The sequence below is a fragment of the Paramisgurnus dabryanus genome, chromosome 13, assembly GCF_030506205.2.
Source record: "Paramisgurnus dabryanus chromosome 13, PD_genome_1.1, whole genome shotgun sequence".
NCBI lineage: Eukaryota > Metazoa > Chordata > Actinopteri > Cypriniformes > Cobitidae > Paramisgurnus > Paramisgurnus dabryanus.
This window is the reverse complement of record NC_133349.1, coordinates 6842849-6863764: the sequence shown is the minus strand read 5'-3', so window position 1 is coordinate 6863764 and position 20916 is coordinate 6842849. Positions and strand designations below refer to the sequence as shown.

The 20916-nt window shown below is 37.3% G+C and overlaps 1 protein-coding gene across 1 annotated transcript in view; it reads right to left on the bottom strand.

The window, feature by feature from the left end:
* zfpm2a (zinc finger protein, FOG family member 2a) overlaps nt 1-20916 on the bottom strand; it is a 213667-nt gene that overhangs the window by 142702 nt on the left and 50049 nt on the right. The window contains exon 2 of the mRNA XM_065298721.2: nt 11755-11913. Within this exon, the coding sequence (XP_065154793.1) occupies nt 11755-11913 (159 nt within the window). The remainder of the gene's footprint in view (nt 1-11754; nt 11914-20916) is intronic.

Below are 20916 nucleotides of genomic sequence, written 5' to 3'. Positions count from 1 at the left end.
ATAGTTAGGTCGTGATTCATTTGTATAATCAAAATACATTATTTTATTAAACTATACAATCAGTTGTATCCAGTTATCTAGTTAACATTTTGTAATGAGATGAGTGACATGGCTATACATACTTTAATACTTTGTTTCTAGACTTCTATTAAGTTTTTTCGACATGGGCACCATTCTTACCTCTCTTTCTCTCTTTCTCTCTCTCTCTCTCTCTCTCATCTCTACAGTAATGTCAAATGATCCTGCGCGAATGCGCGTTCTTGAGGTTCTGAGTGAGACGCGGAACTGCGTCTGAGCACATGTTGACAATAACGATCAACGCGTCGTTTAAATGAGCGGTAAAAACGCGGTTTTGTCGTGGGTTCCTTGCACGCACGAGTGTGAAGCCTATGAATGAAAGCACATCAATAGGCTTGTTCGACTTCATGCGGCGCCGCAACAATCGACAGCCGGGTGACGTCAAACTACCGCGAGAGTGATCCGCGAAATCATACGGAGGAGTTTGCTTTTAAATCGTTCTCGCGGAACTTTGACGTCATGCAGCACCACAAGAACCGGCAGCCGGATGAAGTCGAACAAGCCTATTCTCTTCAGTTCACACGCACCAGCGCAGCGCGTACACTGGCGCGGAGCAGCGCGAGAACTTAATGGATTTTAAACCCTGCATATGTATCCGAGTCCTGATCGGGAGGTAACGTCCGATTCCGATCGAGTCTGAAACCACGTGATCGGGGCCGATTTCCGATCACGTGATCGGATCGGGACATCCCTAGTACAAACTATATATTCTTCTCCCCTAACCCAGTCCCTAACCCCAACCATCACAAAAACCGGTTGGCAGACTTTAATTTATGAAAAAGTAACATTTAGTATGTTTTCAAGCCGTTCAGTTTACTGGGACACGGAAGCGCCCCCGTAAACCATGTTTATTGCATTATAAACAAGTCATTATACATTATCCATGCATAAACACAAACAAACAACTTTATTTTTCACAGGCTGGGTCGCAGACGGTAGACAAAAATCAAAGATAAAATAGCTTACAATTTTTTGAAAATATGTTCATTTTCCAGCTCCTCTAAAGTTAAACATTTAATATTTACTGCTTAGGAATCCATTCAGCCGATCTCCGGGTCTGGCGGGACCACATTAACATTGCGCAAAAAAATGACCAAAGAGTTTCGATTTTTTTTTTTTACTTGACTCTTTTGTAGTAACATCGTGTACTAAGACCGGCGAAAAATTTTAAGGTTGCGATTTTCTAGGCCAATTTGGTTAGGAACTATACTTTCATTCTGGCGTAATAATCAAGGACTTTGCTGCCGTACCATGGCTGCAGGAGGCACAATGATATTATGCAGCACCCGAAAATAGTCCTCTTGGTAACTTTCAATAGATTATAATTGGTAATTTTTGTCATTTTCATTATGCTAAGCTATGCTAAAAGAGGTACCACCAGACCTGGAGATCGGCTGAATGGATTCCAAAACGGTAAAAATCTAATGTTTAACTCAAGGGGAGCTGGAAAATTAGCCTATTTCAAAAAAGTGGAGGGTCCCTTTAAATATTTTAATTAACTCAAACTATTTAAACTTTAAAGAATCCTTGTTGCACTTACATTTTTAAGTTTACTACTTGACTTAACAAGTCATTTCAACTTTCTTGACTAGTGAAGACTGAGGAGTTAGTATTAGGGATGCACCGATAGGATTTTTTTGGGCCGATACCGATACCGATTTAAACAGACATCTTCTGGCCGATACCGATGCCGATACCGATATTAAACACTTGTATACAATAGTATACAGTTGGTCTATTAGCTAGTTTATTTCTGCATCAAATTATTTTTACTGAACATGGATTGGATCTAATTAACATTCAACTGACCAACATAATGAGAGAGGCACAAATAAAGCTAAAACAAATATAATAAGACAGCATGACAACCTTCAAATGTGGTTTTTGCTATTCAGCATTTATTTTATTAACAAAATTTAACTCATTTTTTACATATAATGGATTTCTTTATGCAGTTAATTATTAAACAATCGGTATCGGCCTTTCTCATGCTATTACCTATATGCCGATGGTTTCAAATTCACAAAAAATCGGCCGATAAATATCGGCGGCCGATACATCGGTGCATCACTAGTTAGTATAAATAAAAAAAATAAAAATAAAGTTGAATTAACTTCTTTTTTTTAAGTTTTTTTAATTTATAGCAACTTATAGTCAAAAGAGTTAAAAATGACTTATTAATTCAAGTTGTTTAAACTTAAACATTTAAGTGCAAGAAGAAATTTTTACAGTGTACTTTTAGCATTCAATGAAATATATTTACAATCAACAAATAATCTAACTTTTTTGATTTGATTACTTTATTAATCCCAAAGGGAAATTTAGAATGTTCCATCTGCCATCTCGGATTTGAGCTTTTCATTATACACTAACATTTGAAAAAAACTATGTGATGCTGTCCTAAACTATTGCATCATTTGAGAAAACAAAATCATTCTTCTTATCTCCCATATCAGCCTATGTGTCAAAACCAGACAACACGCTAGTTCCCATCGGAAACATTTACAAGAACAGACAAACAAGGTCAAATTTCACAATTCCTGTAATAAATAAATCTATATAACCCCACCACTCTCACAATTATAGCAAGGCTTGTAAATTTCGGTTCAAAACTTGTTCACAATCACAGCTCTATAAATGTGAAATTGGCCGTGCAATTGCTTTTGAGGGGGGGGGGATGAGAAGACAAGGTTTCATTTTTTCTCTTTATATTCTCATCTCCTTGAAAAAAGAGGTCCTGTGTCTTCCGACAGGCTTCAAGTTTCATGTTTATTCACAATGTGTGCTAGACTCGCTCTATTCATGACTGCGGACTTCATTTCACACAGCGCTCTGCTGTTTCTGAAGCGTTTCCTATGAAGCCATTGACAGAACTGTCTCGATCATTTCATGGTACATGAGTGTGCAGCGATGCCCCTAAAGCAGACACCCTCTCCAAACAGTTTAGGGTGGTCGCGGAGAAGAACCCTTCTGCAGTTTCAGCGTATTTGGTTCCACGAAGGCGGCTGGGAATTGTAATGAGTGATGTGCAAAAAGATGCGCGTACTTTAACACTTCAAAGATGAAGATCGCAATGCATGATGCTTCCTGTGAACTCTAACTTTCATGAACCATTTACTGTGTTATGTCATGATAGTTATAAAAGGTTTAGTCACGGTTTTAAAATCTGAACAGGTGCCTAGAAAGATGTCCAAAAACTAATGCTCGCTTTAGATGCTTCATGTGAGTAAACAAAAAAATGCAGCATGAAGTTAAAGGAATATTTCACTTTCATAAAAAATTATTCTAATTTACTAACCCCCGTGTCATCCAAGATGTTTATGTTGGTCTTTGTTTAGTTGAAAAAACAAAGCATAAGGGATCTAGCAAAACAATCGTCATTTTCAAAAATAAGTACACAACTTCTCATCTAGCACCAGCCGTGTGACGTGCCTGCAGGACCTTACGTATTACAAAATCACATCGAAACGTCACGCATGACGTATTTGAAACTACTGCACCAGTTTTTACAAAAGTGTGGAGAAAGAGGACCGTTCAGACATTGTATGTGGAATGATACTAATTATTGTCTTTGTGTTAGTTTATTGTTTAAAATGGTCCGCAAGTGTGCGTTTCACATATGTGAAAAGTTAGGTACCAAAGTGAAAAAAAAGGCATAAAAAAACAAGTTACCGGCAAAATAAGTATTGTATCTGGTCAGTACAAAAAAAGATAATTCTTAATTTTACGCAAAATCCAATACCCGCCGTGTTATTGTCATCTTTTCTCCCTTTTTCCAAAACGCGATAAACGCCAGTCCTCCTTCTTTGGAGAATGCAATAAATCCCTTCAACAAATTACGGCGCACCATTCCACACACTGTAAACAACGTCTAAAAATCCTAGTTATCCTCATCTACTTTGTACTTCATGATCAACAAACAAACAAAATAATAATTTGGATGGCATTGATAAACCTGGGGTGGTTTTCTGTGACGGGAAAGAAACGTAAGCCAACAAGTAAGGGATAATGTAGAGGCAGCCGGTAGTTATCGGGAAATAAGCCCCGACAGTGTGATCAGGACCCGACGCGAAGCGTGTTGGCTTCGTAGCTGTCATGCTCTATTTTGTCAAGCTCAGTCTCAGTAAGCTCTCTGTGTCTTGTCGTTGTTCGTTCTTCTATCCACTGTTTAAATGTTTTGTTTTTTCCATACATGTTAAAATTAATGTCAAAATGTTCCATTCTTAATTGTGGTTGTCCAGTGTTTGTCACAAGATGGCGCTAAACAGTAATCTTTATTGGCGCGGAGCGATTTTTATCGTACAAGTAGTACCGGCTATGCGTTATTACTTTGAAGCGGTTATTATTTGAAAAGAACGAACCTGCAAATGTCTCAACTGACCAATCAGAATCAAGCATTCCAGAGAGCTGTGTAATAAAATCGAATAATTTACAGAAAAATGCCGGTTGTTCTTACACAACAGCATCAAGTTTCTGTCATGCTAACACACTGACCCTAGGGGATCTTATGAAAAGCTTTACATTATTTTACTCGAAGCCAACGAAAATCGAGCAGGACCAAAACATTTTACAGCTGATCGCTGTCAAAAAAAGTTCAGCGACGACGTCCCAAGGATGACAACAGCAATGACAATGTTCTCAATACGACAAAGTAAGTGTTTTGATTAATGCCATTAATGTTTATTTTATAATCAGTGTATACCACTAGTCAACTAAATAAATATAACATGGCAAAGATGAATGCACATTTATATATTGATTCAAGAGATTTATAGCATTTTGAAAAAACCTTGGATTTATTGCATTTTGTGGAATTACTTTTAATTATGGATTTGAATTTTTTATGTTATTATAACCTAAAGATGCGAACATTGTTAAACGGAAAATAATGGTCACTTAATATTGTGACACAATCTTGTCACTTTCTTGGTACAGAAAACACATTTTTACAGAAATTAGTCAAAATGAATTTATTGCGTTTTGGAACCAAACTCTTCATGTACAGTAACACGTGACCTTTTGATGTGAATAAGTAATACGTAATATCGTGCTGGTGCGTCACACGGCAAACGCAAGACAAAAAGTCCTTTTTATTGCAAAAATCACAATTGTTCCGCTAGATAAGACCCTTATGCCTCTGTTGGGATCATTTAGAGCCATTTGAAACTGCATTGCAAACTGTTAAGAAAAATCCTGGAATGTTATCCGCAAAAAACTTAATTACTTCTCGACTGAACAAAGAAAGACATAAACATCTTGGATCTTCTGAAACATCTTCTGACACATACACTCTCAGAATAAAGGTCCAAAAGTTGTCACTGGGACAGTACCCTTTCAAAAAGGTACACCTTTGCATATTAGTACTTTTGAACTAGGGGTGGGCCGATCCAATACTTTGGATCGGATATCGAGTCGATCTGGACCTTTTTTGCTGGATCGAATATCAAAATAACGGGGCCGATCCGAAACCGATACTGTGCATTACTTGTGGTTGTTACTGTCATGCTTTAGAAAAGTCAGACTATTATAAAAGCACCAAAAACGTATTTATACACTATATTCAAAGTCTTCCTAATATATTCAACAGCTTTATGTGAAAAACAATTGCATATATCAGAGGTTCCCAAACTTTTTCTGCGTGCGGCCCCCTTGTGTACGGTGCATTCCTTCGCGGGCCCCCCAAATAAAATTTGTGACAAAAAAACTGTTCTAAAACTCAACATTTTATTTAAAAAAAAAACATTAAATTATACAAAAAAGTATTGCTTTTGGTCAGTAGCCTTATTTTTTTAGGTTTAATTACACAGAATTCATGATAAATTAATGTATTTCATAAAATGTCATAAAACTGGGGCCCCCCTGGCACCATCTCGCGGCCCCCAGTTTGAAAACCACTGGCATATATGAAGATATTTAAAGTCACAAAAACTCAATGGTCTGGTGCTCGCAGAATTAATACACTGGAGTAGTGGTTAATAAAACGGGTCATACACACACAAACACACACACACAATAACCGTATTTTAATCATCTGAACACTTACATTCTTTTAACTCTTTCCCTGCCATTGACGAGATATCTCGTCAATTAAGAGAAAACGCTTCCCCGCCAATGACGAGATTTTCCGTCTTTCCGCAATACCGCTATTATCCACCAGGTGGCGCCCTTCCGCAACTTTTTAAACCCGGAAGTATTGCCCTATGGCAAGCGGCTGCATGTCCGTGTCTGTTTTAAAGATCGCTCTGAATGGGATCTCTATGAAAAGTCCGTCACAAATATGGAATTATTTTTGCTTTTTGCTCAAAATATGGTGTTTTTGCAAAAACCTACCCATATTCAAAAGCTGATTGCAAAAGAACCACTAACCACTAAAAGAACCACGTTTTTTTTTTGTTTGAAAGCAGAGGGTCTGTTCTTTCATTTGGTATATTGTATGTTTATTTATTTAAAGAAGAACATTTTCTGGAAGGCATTAAACTTTGGTGAAAATCATGAAAAACGCTGGCGCTGGCTGGCAACTTTTTTTAAAAACGCTGGCGGTGAAAGAGTTAACTTGTATCTCATTTTACATTTGACATGATATTCTTCTGATTTTGTGTGTATATGTGTGTGTATATATATTTATGTGTGTTCACACACACGCGCGCGCACACACACAATTCTAAATGGATCAAGAAAAATACTAGAATTGGATCGGAATCGGTATCGGTCGATACTCAAAATTCAGTTATCGAAATCGGATTGGTAATAAAAAAAAGTGGATCGCCCTACTCCTCTTTGAACTTCCAATATGTACCTAAATGGTACATATTTGTACCTAAATGGTACATATTAGGACCTTTTTTAAAGGGTACTGCCCCAGTGACAGCTTTGTACCTTTATTTTTGACAGTGTAGGCTGTGATTAAAATCAGAAAGACAAACGGCAAGGACAAGTCTTCCTAGTTTGTCTACATACTTGTGGGGATATGCAACGGACACAGACACAATGATTACCCAATGTTTAGATACAAGATTATACCGCTTTATTTCTGTAACAAGACATAAAGCGTCAGCATTACTTTACTAAGCGAAGCCCTCATCCTCTATTGCTCTCTCTGTACAGAAGAGTCATTTGATCACATGTGGTGTCCATTTGACTTGACTTCATTTGCCAAATGACTTTTTTTCAACGTACGACATATTGAGAATATCCCATCTGTCGGCTTACATTACAAATGCATGTATCTGACTTATTTCCACATATGAATGAGACCTGAAAATATTGGAATCTACCGTATGCACTGCTTACACGCTCGTGGGTCATATCGGATCTGTGCCACATGAGGGGAAAAATCGTAATCATGTAGTGTACATGTGGGCACAATGTATACACTTCTCAATTGGGTTCACCAAAAGCAGGTCTGACAGAAAGTTAAATAAATGTCTGTCAGACATTTTGCGTATGAGCTTAAGAGGTTGCAAAAACTCTCTAGAGAGTCGAAATAATGGCCTGCAAGGTGCACCAGATATCTTTTCTAGGAAGATGCCAACACATGGGTAAACTTTCGTCCAACTGCCTGACCTCTGAATTTAAGCCGCTTTGCTTTTGATCAAAGTTAATAAGGGCTTCATAAGTTAATGAAAACGGATGATTATACTTTGTGTTCAGGCAGATTCTTAATACCTATTAACTTTTAATGGTTCTCCCGACAAGCTAGTTTTCAGCAAACCACAACCACCACAGACCTTCTCTTATTTATCCACAACAGATAAAGGGCCAGGAATGAGTGACCGTTTAAATTCCTCTATGGTTTATAATTACAACATGGCATCTAATTTGAGCGGGTTTGCTTCATCAATAAAACTCTGCTCTGTCATTTTATAGCTGAGGAATAACAAGCATAAACCCTTTTAATGCCAGCAGAATTGCGTTCTCCTTTAATTCATAACACTTTTGCAGAAGTGGAGTGAATTTAAGCCAGTCAGACGCAGAGCTAAATGCGCATTAAAGAGATCTAATTGAGCAGAGGATCAGGGGGAAATGAATACACCTGATGAGCTTGTACGACTTGTTCATGGGAAGAGAATGGAAACTTGTCCAGAGGATTCGAGGAAGACTTAACATGGAGTTGCAGTACAGCAGCAAGAGAAATCATTTGACAACAAGAAGATTACTTAAGAATCTTGCACCGTGGTCTTTGCTTTAGCAAAGCCATCCAAAAGTTTAAAGGAATCGTCGAGGAGATTTGCTCAAACTTATCCCAAAACAAAAAAGGCTGTCAAATGGATTTGATACAAGTGCATATTAAAGGAGACATTTCAGAAGACTTTTTTAAGATGTCAAATAAATCTTTGGTGTCCCCAGAGTACGTATGTTAAGTTTAAATTCAAAATATCATATAGATAATTTATGTTAATAACATGTTAAAATTGCCATTTTGAAGGTGTGAGCAAAACTGTGACCTTTAAATGCAAATGAGTTGATCTCTGCACTAAATGGCAGTGGCGTGGTTGGATAGTGCAAATTAAGGGGCGTTATTATCCCCTTCTGACATCACAATGGGAGCCAAATTTCAATTAGTTATTTTTTCACATGCTTGCAAAGAATGGTTTACCAAATTTTTTTTTTAGGTTGATAGAGGAGAACTGGGAACCCAATTATAGCACTTAAACATGGAAAAAGTCAGACTTTCATGATACGTCCCCTTTAACTTAAAGGAACAGTTCACCCAAAAATCTAAATTATGCCATCATTTACTCATTCACAAGTCGTTAAACCTGTATAAATTTATTTGTTCTGCTGAACACAATGAAAATGTTGTTATCAAGCAGGAAACAGGAGCACCATTGACTTCCATAGTAGAAATGAAAATCCTATAGAAGTAAATGGTGCTCGAAAAATGATGTGGTTACAGACATTGCTCAAAATAGCTTACTTTGTTTTCATCAGAGCAATGAAACTTATACAGGGTTGCAACCAAACATTTTTGGGTGAACTATCCCTTTAAAGGGGACATTTCACAAGACTTTTTAAAGATGTAAAATAAATCTTTGGTGTCCCCAGAGTATGTTTGTGAAGTTTTACTCAAAATACCATATAGATAAATGATGGTGGTTGGTTGAAATTGAAACTAAATTTTTCTGTCAATTATTTTCTCTTTTTCTCTATCTCTGCACTAAAATGGCAGTGCCGTGGGGGTGGTATTATTATAATAAGATCCCCTTCTGACATCACAAGGGGAGCCAAATTTCAACCTATTTTTTCACATGCTTGCAAAAAATGGTTTACCAAAACTAAGTTACTGGGTTGATCTTTTTCACATTTTCTAGGTTGGTAGAAGCACTGCGGACCCAATGATAGCACTTAAACATGAAAAAGATTTCCATGATATGTCCCCTTTAATGACAGAGCAAACTTTACACAAACTATATACACTGGCATTTATTATTATGGTTTTGAATGACCGTAGAATAGTGCAAAAAACATGGTACTACAATGGTATCATCCCCAAACAAAGCAAGGTAAAAGTACTTTCTTTTGAAGTGTCTTTGAAGTCACTTTTTAGACAAACTCTCATGTTATGTGTCATTTGGGCTCTTTTCAACATTTGAATACCTAAATGAATATTAAATTCGAAATCTCATGAGATCGATCAAAGCAGTACATATACAGTACTGTATACAGATGTCTATACTGTAAATGTATACATTTATAAAAGTTTTTCCAATTAAATTTTAAATGGACAACCTTGATATCTTATAAAATACAAGCACCTGAATGTGTTTTTATTCCCAAGGCATCTACCACTGAATAAAGCTTTACAAAAACTTAAAAGTAAAAAAATTAAATTGATTTATCTCCAAGGCTTTTCCCAGTACCTTCAGCGAACAGCGGGAAACAAAAGCATATATGAAGATTTTCATTTGACCCTGAAACCGAATATTGCCAAACTGCCTTTAGTTCTAAGCTTTACCCTCGTCACGCCAGTTACACCTTTCAATGCAGAACAAAAAGAAAATCACTATAATAGGGCACAACTCGTAACCAGCGTATAAATATTCTGGTCCTCAAAGACATCTCAGAAAAGTATGAAATCGCTTTGGGCATTGCGGTTTATTAAGAAAAAACTAATTCAAAAACATGAAAGAGCGACATTCAAAGCACAAAACTTTTTCATATGAAGTCAGATTCCAGTGACTAAACAGCAAGAGAAGATATTCAGTGAGGTGAAACCTTACATGATCATTCTCAAGTGCACACAGATTTTGGCCACGATTTGAGCACCTGAGTGTTTCCCAATCCTGGTCCTCGCGTACACCCTTTCCCAGATTGTCCTTATTTTAAAAACGTGATTGAACTCATCTTCCTTCCAGAATAGTTAAAGGGGTGGTTCAATGGTATTTCATGCATTCTGACTTATTAACACAGTTTAAGAGTTGGTTTTCTCGTGCTAAACAAATGCAAAATGTCAAAAAAGCAGTTGGACGTGTTACAGATTATTTCTGTGCCGAATGGACTTCGCCAGGGATTGTACAAGTTTCGGAAAGTTTTTTTTTGATTACGGGTCCAGTTGACGTTTTAGGGGTAAGCCATACGCAACACTTATTTTTATGGGCACTTCCTCGGAAAACCACACCCACACGCCAATCAGCGGCAGACGACTCTAAGTTACAGGCATCACTTCACGCGACAGCTTTGTTTTATATCAAGACTCAACGATGGAATGAAAGACAAAGTGTGTTTTTGCATGTAAGGAGAAGAAAGCAAGCATTATGGAAACAATGGATATAGTTTGTTTGTTTATCCGGGGTAGCAGCGAAGTTTTGCGTGTGTGATTGTTTAACGCTGGATTTCATTGAAAAGTCCCAACCGGGTCATGATTTGCATGCGGTAAGTACAACTCCTGTGTTATGTTGCGCGTATATAAATGTATATAAAATATGAACATGTAATGAAGTTATACAGTCTGTGTTGTATAAAGTTGACTCGTGACTCGCTCCTCCCGCAGTTCGTAACTCCTCCTACCGAATTTTTCCGAATGGTATCGGAAAGACTCAGTAAAGCTAATCTGTCTTTTATAAATCTTTTATAAGTATGTCCGAATTTAAAGTATTTATAAAAACAGTATGCAAAACTACATGTCTCTCTAAAAGGTAATAAGTTAAAACCAGGTGAACCAAGGCTGCATCCAAAATCCCTAAATTGCTGCTTTTGGAGGCAGCATTCAAAGGCATGAAGGTTGCACGTCTGAATTCAATGTTTGGTTTACTTCCTGTCTTCTGAGATACCTTCATTGTCACACAATTCTATGCCTAGGCGTGCATAGGGAATGTGATTGGTAGAGCATGGTTGAGTAAAAAAAAAATGGCGGCCAAGAAAGCGGATGGAGCACAAATTTCTTATAAATAAGGATATATTTTCACACTTGATACCTTTTGATTGCATTTCTAGTGAGAAATTCGTATTTTTAATAATTTTTGAATATGGAATTAGTTCTCACAAAGGCGCTCTTTATTTATATTTCAAACAGAAATCCGTTGCGCTGCCTATGAAGGTTGTCCGAATGCGTTTCCCGGAGTAGCATTCTGGGAGGGGGCACGCGAGGATTGGGAAACACTGATATGGCGTTGCTGTTAAACATCTTTATTTTTAAGAGCAATGATTGGTTATACATCTATCATGTGATTGGCTGACCTTTGCCGCAGAAGTAATCCATTTCCTCACAGGTGAGGTTGTCTGTCTCAAAGTCAGCAGCAAAGTTTTCCTCCACCGAAAACTCCTCCTTAGTCGCGAGTTCATTTCCGTCCGATACGCACTCTTCTTCCTCCTCCTCCACACCTCCGTCCAGCGGACCTACACAAAAACACACAACAATCAGATTTTTTGTAATCGGCGAGAGACTATATCCAGTGCACACGACTACACCTATTTCAGCCTTTCTACTGTTTATACTGTATGGCCACAATATGCCATCATTTGGATCACAATGCGAACAATCTGTGATCAGGAAAGATCGTTTTTGTGTTAAACTCACTTGACTGGGTCTCCTTATGACCGCTGCTGTATGTGTGGAAAGCTGCAAGTGTCAAAACTATGTAAAACCCTCTTCATCTATAAGAAACCTTTCTCCTGCACGACCCTGTGACTTTTAACGCCCGCACCGGCAGGAGCGCATGTACTGAAAATTCCTTTATTAATTTGTCTGCCTTATCACAGGATACAATGTTGATTTTCCATTTACATTTCATGCCTGCAGGTAATACACCGGTGCAATCTTAAAAGAGACACTTTTTCCCAATGATTAATTTTTTTCTCTGCACTGTGCAATGTTATTTCCTTAAATCTAAATGATTTCTTGACTTTACCTCGTAGCCGTACTGTTCACGGATTTGCATATTGCGGTTTTTCAGCAATCAAGGGCATTGGTGGAATTGCTTTTTACCTAAAATCTGTAACTACAGATAAACGGCTATTCTGCATTTGAATAAGCCTTTCTATACAACTTTACCCAAGACGCATGAAACACATATCTCCATACAATACAAATGCATAAATGACCATGTCCTGACTGCACAGTACATGTGGGATGTGGTTTTTTAAGCATTTATAAGTTTATTATCTCTCAGACAGCTTTATTAGTAGCATAATGGCTTATACTGTATCAGCAGTAAGGTTAAAGTCGTCCTGTGGTGAAAAATCAAGTTTTTAATTAAGTGTTTATATGTCTTTGTGGTGTTTTAATATGCTTTAAAACAGGTGCAAATTCATCACAATTGCTGCAATTTACTAAAGACATAAAAAATGCAGTTTGAAACCCGTTTTCTACATCACAAGTGTGCTTTAAAGAGCACCTATTGTCCTATTCACGTTTTTACATTTCCTTTGGTGTGTAAGTGTGTATTATTACATGTTAACTATATGCAAAAGGTACAAACCCCAAAGTAAAAGATGACGCGAGTTATCGTCTCCAACGTAAATCTGTTTTCTTGGACTACAACAAACACACGGATTTTAAGCAACAGTTTACTTCCTGGGATTGGTGATGTATACAAGACTGACATTATCATAATTCATCCCGCTTCGGACTCACAGCCTGTAAGTTAACTCCTAGCAACCGAATCTTTCAAACATGGTAAGGAGCGTTACATTTCCGGCTGATGTCAGAGATATTCAGGCCAATCACAATGTACAGATTAGCTGGCCAATCAGGGACACAGAGCTTTTCAAATCTGGAGCTACAAAAATTTACGGTATGTGTAAAATAATGTGTTTTTACTATAAACCACTCAAACACATTGTATTATACCAAATACACAAAATAACGTTGTTTTTTAGCAATGAAATAGGTGCTCTTTAACCAAATTACTTTAACGTGTTGACTGAGTGGATCAGAGAGTGGAGGCTGAGACAAATTTGCATATTCATAAATCTACATAAACTAAATAAAGCAAGGTTGTTGCAGAAAGTTGCATTCAATCTATTTTAAGGTATAAATAAATTATTTTCAGTCAAAATAAATAAATAAATAAATACATAAAAATAAAAAAAATAAAAAAAATATATATATTATATTTTTCATGTCATAAGCCGTTTCACTTGGATATACGTCACCATGGGGAAAATAAGGCAATCGCTACTTTCGTTTCATGGCCACTTTAATAATAACAAAATGTATCACTATGAGTACCCCAATACATTTATGTGAGGGAAGCCCACATATAAAATGTATGATTTGCATATTAAACAGCACACAACTATTTCCATACAATGACAGTAAACGGTGGCAAACGGATGTACATGTATACCACGGTAATTTTATAATAAAGCAAGCCCACCTGGCTTTGTGCGTATTACACCTGCCATATTTTCACACATGAGGGAAGCTACAAACCGATAAACCGAGGTCTTCTCTGCACGAGCGGCACTTAACATACCATTTTGTTCGCTTGTAACACGGGAGCGAGGCGCTGGCTTTAATAAAGCAATAATTTCAGTGAAGAGCCCTTTCTTCCCGCGCAGAGCACCGTCAAGCACCGCCTGATCTTCTCAAACGGCCGGCTCTGTTCATTAAGACTGTTAAATGACTTCTTTATAGTGCGCTACATCTGCAGGACTCGTGCTACATGAAAAGAATTAGCGCACAGATCTTCAATAGACACGGTGTGAAGTGCTCGAGAGCGGCCGTTTAAATTAGGCTACAGTTTTATGATCTTATCGCGTTCACCCTTTTACCGGCTCGCAGGGGAAAGCGGCACCTCGTGTTCTCCCAGTACATCTCAATATGCTAAAAGCAGATGGGCAGAGAGATATCAGACCTGCAGAAGTGTTTCTAAAAACACTATTCAAACAAAGCAAGGCGTTCGGCACCCTGAAAAATTGATCTATTTGAATTATGGAAAGCCAAATGGATCATGATTCACACGCACCGCTAGGCCATTTTCTAATCGCCGCCATGCGTTTAATGAGTCGACTGATGCCAAGTTAATGCAACATGATGTAATTTTCCCACCATAGAGATACTAATTTTCCCACTTTCATATATAAATGCTACATTATTTCTTTTGCAAGACTAACAAGACAGATTTTTGCTTGCTTATAGATACCTATAACATCTACACATATCTACCAAGCAATTAATTACAAAATCTGACAGCATACTGAAGCAAATAGTGCTCTCCATCCACATTTGTGATGATGTAAGCCAGACCAATGCTGCAGGGGATGCCACGAGCAACTGGACTCAGAACTCAACATAAACAGTGTGAAAAACACCTTAAGCAGTTTAACAGTTAAAGTATAATGGCACATTACTAATACTAAAATATGTTCATGTATACTCTAAATTCTGCTGGGTTATTTTTATTTTTGGGGTAAATATTGGACAGAACACAATGTTGGGTTAAAATAAACTTATGCTGGGTTGTTTTTAACTCAACCATGAGTTGAGACAACCCAGCATTGGTTTATGAAATAACTAATAACATTAATACTGTATATATATGTTTCCCCCAACTATGTTTTCTTGAGTATCACCAATAAACTTGTCCTCAGGTTAAAGAAAATTGTTGTAGAAAATTTGGTTATTTAGTTAATGGATATTTTAAATAAGAGGAAAATCATACAGTGCCACTGTGACTGTGAAGTGTCATGTGACAAGCGTGATGATGCATTATAAAATAATAGCTGCAATAAAAAACATTTTTTAATGCTTTTAAGTTGTTTAAATATAATTCCTTTTTAATTCGCCCTCCAAACTTACTCCCCAGGCTCCGTCCCCCCACGTTCCCCCATTCCCAGCCCTGAATGTACATGTACCATGGTACAAACTATATCATTTACAATGGTACTGGTTATCACATTTTTTCACCATGGTATATAAATGGTTCTCTGAGAAAATATACTATGTCGTAATAGTACCACGGTAATTTATGGCTGGGGTGCAAAAATCATGGTAATAATAGTACTTTTTCATTCAATTTTAGCCTTCATTCATTTATGCAAAGCAAATCAGTGCATTAGGGTTGTGCCAATAGACGATACTATGGATTATAGTCAGACATATGGCCAATAGCATGCTTTCATGACAATAGTTGGCACGTTGCCCATAATAGTTTTAAATTAATATTATCATCATAGTGGCTGTTTACACATGGTATTAAGATGTGTTTTCATCGATCGGATCACAAGTGGACGAGAGAGACAAATTACGTTTACACCTGGTATTTAAATCTAAAAAGTCTATTTTGTCCACTTTCGACCGCATCTGTCCTGAATACTGTGAGGGGGTGGTCTGTGAGACGGTGGGTGAGTCTCTCTGCTGTCATTCAAACCCGAGCGGGAGTAATGATGAGTTTATATGGACGCAAACTAATATTATGTCGGAGTCCGCTGCTTGTTTAGCAAGTAAACATGCTGCACAGAGTTTTGTACGTGTGTATGTAAGAGCTTTCTTTGAATTTTCAGCGCAATTGATGAAATAGGATCGCGCAACTTTCATACGCTTTCAAAACGAAACTACGGAGATCCTCCGCTTTAGTTTTATCAATGAAAGGCTAAAAATAGCGCTGTACACCGTATGTTCACGCCAGAAGTCAAAAAAAGACGTAAATCATGTGTTTAATACCTCAGATTAGATAAATGGGCGGAGAGAAGGCGGTCGCGTGTGGCTGTTCGAACACATTCAACCACATATGCGTTCCGCAACTCCAAAGCGATCTGATCGAAAGTGGTTTCGACTTCCTCTGGATGTGGTTGAAAGTGGTCGAAAGTGGACGAGCTCAAAACGTTTTGAACACCGTTTACACCTGGCATTAACGTCGTCCACTTGTGATCCGATCGACGAAAACGCATGGTACACTGTAAAAAAAAATCCTTAGAAATTGCAGCTGGGTTGCCGGTAACTTATTGTAGATTTAAATTTATGTTTTTTACTTGCAACATTTTGTTCAAAGTTAAATGAACATTAAACATTTACAAGTCTTTGTCTTTACAGAGTAAAACTAAAAAAAACAGCATCAAGCAAAACATTCTGGGAAACAAAATCTGAAGCAAAAAACAGAAAAAGGTTGATGATGATTTCTGGTTCCCAGAATGCCTTGTATGAGGCTGTTATTGTATAGTTTTATTCTGTAAAGAAAAATTTAAAAAAATTTATTTAACTTTGAACAAACTCTTGCCAGTAAATAACATAAATGTAAATCTACGGTAAATTACCGGCAACCCAGCTGCAATAACATTGTAATTTTTACGGAATTTTTTTTACAGTTTAATGCCAAGTGTAAACAGCCTCATAGTTTCACATTAACATGCACATTGCATGCTTTTCCTCGCATGAGAGGGCTTGTGGGCTTCTCTTTGTGCGCGAGAGCTTGTAATAAGCACGGCAGAGACTCTTACTCGCACCTGAGCTTGTAATACGCAAGGCTCTGACATTTCCTTGCACTAGAGAGGTGGATTTAAAACTAGTGAGTGTGTTGTTCCCGCTCCCTGTTATGCAGAAAATTTCAGAGCACCTGGGCATCAATGACGTGCTCGGATTAATGGCATCAGGTTGACAGTGTTGCCAGCTACCCTTAGAGTAAATCAGCTTCTTTTTAGTCCACCAATCCAGTGGCTTGTCATAAATGAACAAATAAATAATTGAGTAAACTATTGCAACGCCCCTCCTGATACTACCGCGTATCGGTAATGTCACAGGATGACATTAGGACGATCTCACTATGGGGCATATCGCTATACATAAACTATACATTTATACATGATCAGCATTTTTGTTTCTTGGAAGTGGAACCCATGGCTTTGACATTAACAGTTTCATGCTCAGTTGTTGTTACAAAAGTTTTTCTTTCCTTCACCAGAAACACATTTGATCTGATAAATTCATAAGATGAAATCCATCACAAGGTTGTGAACATTTCCTCCAATTCCAGGACTTTTTGCATCAAACCTTCTTTTTAAAAGGCTACTTCACCCAACCTGCTCCGATTACCAAGTTCAAGCCCTTTCCGCATGTTTGGCTTATTATACTGCATTCATTGCATGAAGAGACCTGAAATAATTTCAGAGACAGCAAACGATAAGAATAATGACTTTCTAAACGACTAGGCCCGCACTCCTAGCTCATTTTCTGATAGTGCTGTACCCAGCTATATTTAGTTGTATACTGTTTAAAAGTCTGTCACAATCAATCTCGCGACGGCTGCGGTTTGCAGATGCCAAATGCGCCGGACGATGCGTCCGTCGCCTCTGACACCATCGGAGAACGGTTTGAACCCCAGGAAAGAAAACCAATGAGATGAGATGTATTATAAGATAGAGAATCTGAGAAAATTAAGTCATGTGAAAACCATAGGCTTTGTGGTCCGTTTTACACAAAACACTCTTTGATGGTCTATCGACGAACTGCAGCTTTTTGGCTAGCTGCAATAAAATTGATCTGTGTTTGTTAAACGAACCGATTTCTATCTTTGTCAGAGTCACAGGCTGACACTTGAAGTACTTGTAATATGTGTTCCTGTGGCTCAATAGAAAGAGCTTGTGTTAGCAATGCAAATGTCATGGGTTTGATCCCAAGAACTCACATAAGGGTGGTTTCCAGGACAGGGTTTAGTTTAATCCACGACTAGGCCTTGGTGTGCATCTTGAGAAAAAACAATGGCACTGATGTTAGGGTATGTCAGTAAATTAAGGCAGCTAAAACATGCATTTTAGTCTGGGAATGGGTAAGCCCTGTCCGGGAAACCGCCTCAATGTTAAAATGTGATCCTGGACCATAAAACCAGTACAGGTATATTTGTAGCAATATACCTGTACATTGTATTGCTTTTCTTTTATGCCAAAAATCATTGAGATATTAAGTAAAGATCATGTTCCATGAAGATACTTTAAACTGTATACCATAAAAACTTTTATTTTTTGGAGTAGATGCAGTGCTAAGGACTTAATTTGCACAACTTAAAGGCGAATTTCTCAATTTGTATAATTTTTTGCACCCTTAAGATTCCAGATTTTAAAATAGTTTTATCTCGGCCAAATATTGTCCTATCCTAACAAACCATCAATGTAAAGCTTTTTTATTCAGCTTTCAGATGATGTATAAATCTCAATAAAAAAAAAATTGACCCTTTTGTACCACATTTGAACATATGTGACCCTGTCTGTGAATCTCATAACTTACTGTACTTCTGATATTGGGAGTATCAAAGTTTGATTTATCTTTAATTTTTTTTTAATTTAACTTTAATTTCATTTGTTGACATTATCTTACTCAGTCAATATTAAAGATATCTTCACAGAATGTTCTTTTATGCTTTTATGTAGAAAAAAGTTAATCACAAAAAAATGACTTTAGCTGAGTTTTCACAGATTGGGTCAGAAATATGAACATAAATTATTTTTGTCTGTTTTAAGAGAAGATTGTATATGAATACCTTTACTTTACTACAGTTTGTTTCTCACATAACACTATTGAATAGATTAAGAAAATCATAGATGATTCATATGTGCTAATTCTTTTTCAATTTGGACCTTGACAGCCCCTTTTCATTATTTACTTTTTCAGTAAGAAATCAATTGCTAGACTTATTGTAACTTAAGATACTGTTAAACTTTTTTGCTTTGTGCTCAAACATTGTGATGAATAAATAAACACTTATTTATTTTCAAGTGTACTATACCTCATATTAAAGGGGACATATCATGAAAATCTGACTTTTCCATGTTTAAGTGCTTTAATTGGGTCCCCAGTGCTTCTATAAACCTAGAAAATGTAAATCAGATCAACCCAGTAACTTAGTTTTGGTAAACAATGCTCTGCAAGCATGTGAAAAAAATAGCTCATTGCCATTTAGCTCCCCTTGTGATTTCAAAAGGGGATAGAACCGCCCCTTACCTGCACTATCCAACCACGGCACTGCCATTTAGTGCAGAGATCAGCTCATTTGCATTTTAAAGGACACACCCAAAACGGCACATTTTTGCTCACATCTACAAAGTGTCAATTTAAACATGTTATAAAAAATTATTATATGGTATTTTGAGCTAGAATTTCACATACGTACTCAGGGGACACCAACAATTTATTTGACATCTAAAAAAGGTTTTGTGAAATGTCCCCTTTTTCAAGGTGCTGCAGAAAATTTTAGTTATCTAGGCATGGATGAATAAATCAAATTCTGTACATGGTAATGACGTATCATGAGCCTCAAACGCAATTGTTTCCTCGTCATTATGTAAACCTTGTGCATGCAAAAGACAGCTGGAAAACAATCTCCACATTACATTACAGTCGAGATGTACACCCCCAACTTTAAATAACACAATAAATTTGCAAATTTTTTTATGCAATGTTGTTACAATGCTAAAAACAAAGTTGTGACTGCTGAGTTAGCGCTATATGCCAGTTAATGGTATATGCTAACGTTTAGGCTAAAGTTCTACTATTGATGTTACAGTTACATTTGTAGGTCCATACTAAAAAAAACACAAACTTATTGCTCAGAAATGTCCATTTAACAATCTCCAAACAACTGGTTGTTCCTTAACATCTGTATATTCATCTGATACAGGCTCAAATATAAGGTCTGTTTACACAAACACAGAGCTACTGAAAGGAGCTGCTCTGTGAAACAGCCAATCAGAGCAGAGCTCAACATCATTATTCAAATAAGGTAATAATAGACCATTTCATTCTATCATTCTTTCACACTTAAAGGATTAGTCAATTTTATAAAAAAAAAATAATCTAGATAATTTACTCACCACCATGTCATCCAAAATGTTGATGTCTTTCTTTGTTCAGTCGAGTAGAAATTATGTTTTTTGAGGAAAACATTCCAGGATTTTTCTCATTTTAATGGACTTTAATGGTAGCCTGGTCCAACCAGACTCTCGTACATTCATTTCATTTGTACAGAGAGTCTGGCCACGCTCCATTGCAAAGCGTTACTTCTGTTAAGGAGGGTCCATTGTTGAAGTTTAAAACTATTGGATCTGCCCAGAGTCACTCAGGATCTGCCAAAGCCAATCGCTAACGCTAACGTGTGGTCGTGACGTATATAATGCACCGAAACCGGACGGGAACAAACAAGTCAGAATAATCAGACAAGCAAAACTTAGCAAACCTGGTTCTTGCTCCGACTTTAACTTCTGTATATTCGGCAGTTTTGCAACAACGGACCGAATAGCTTTTCTCACGTCTTTCTCCGCTGCCATTACTGAACTACAACTCAAACTGACGCACGACCTCAACTTCATCGTTCTTAGCCACCCCCATCTGTTCGCTGATTGGTCCTGCAGATTTTTGCGGGAGAAAACGAAACTCTATAGAGCCATCCCAGACGTACTGCTGAAGCGAAA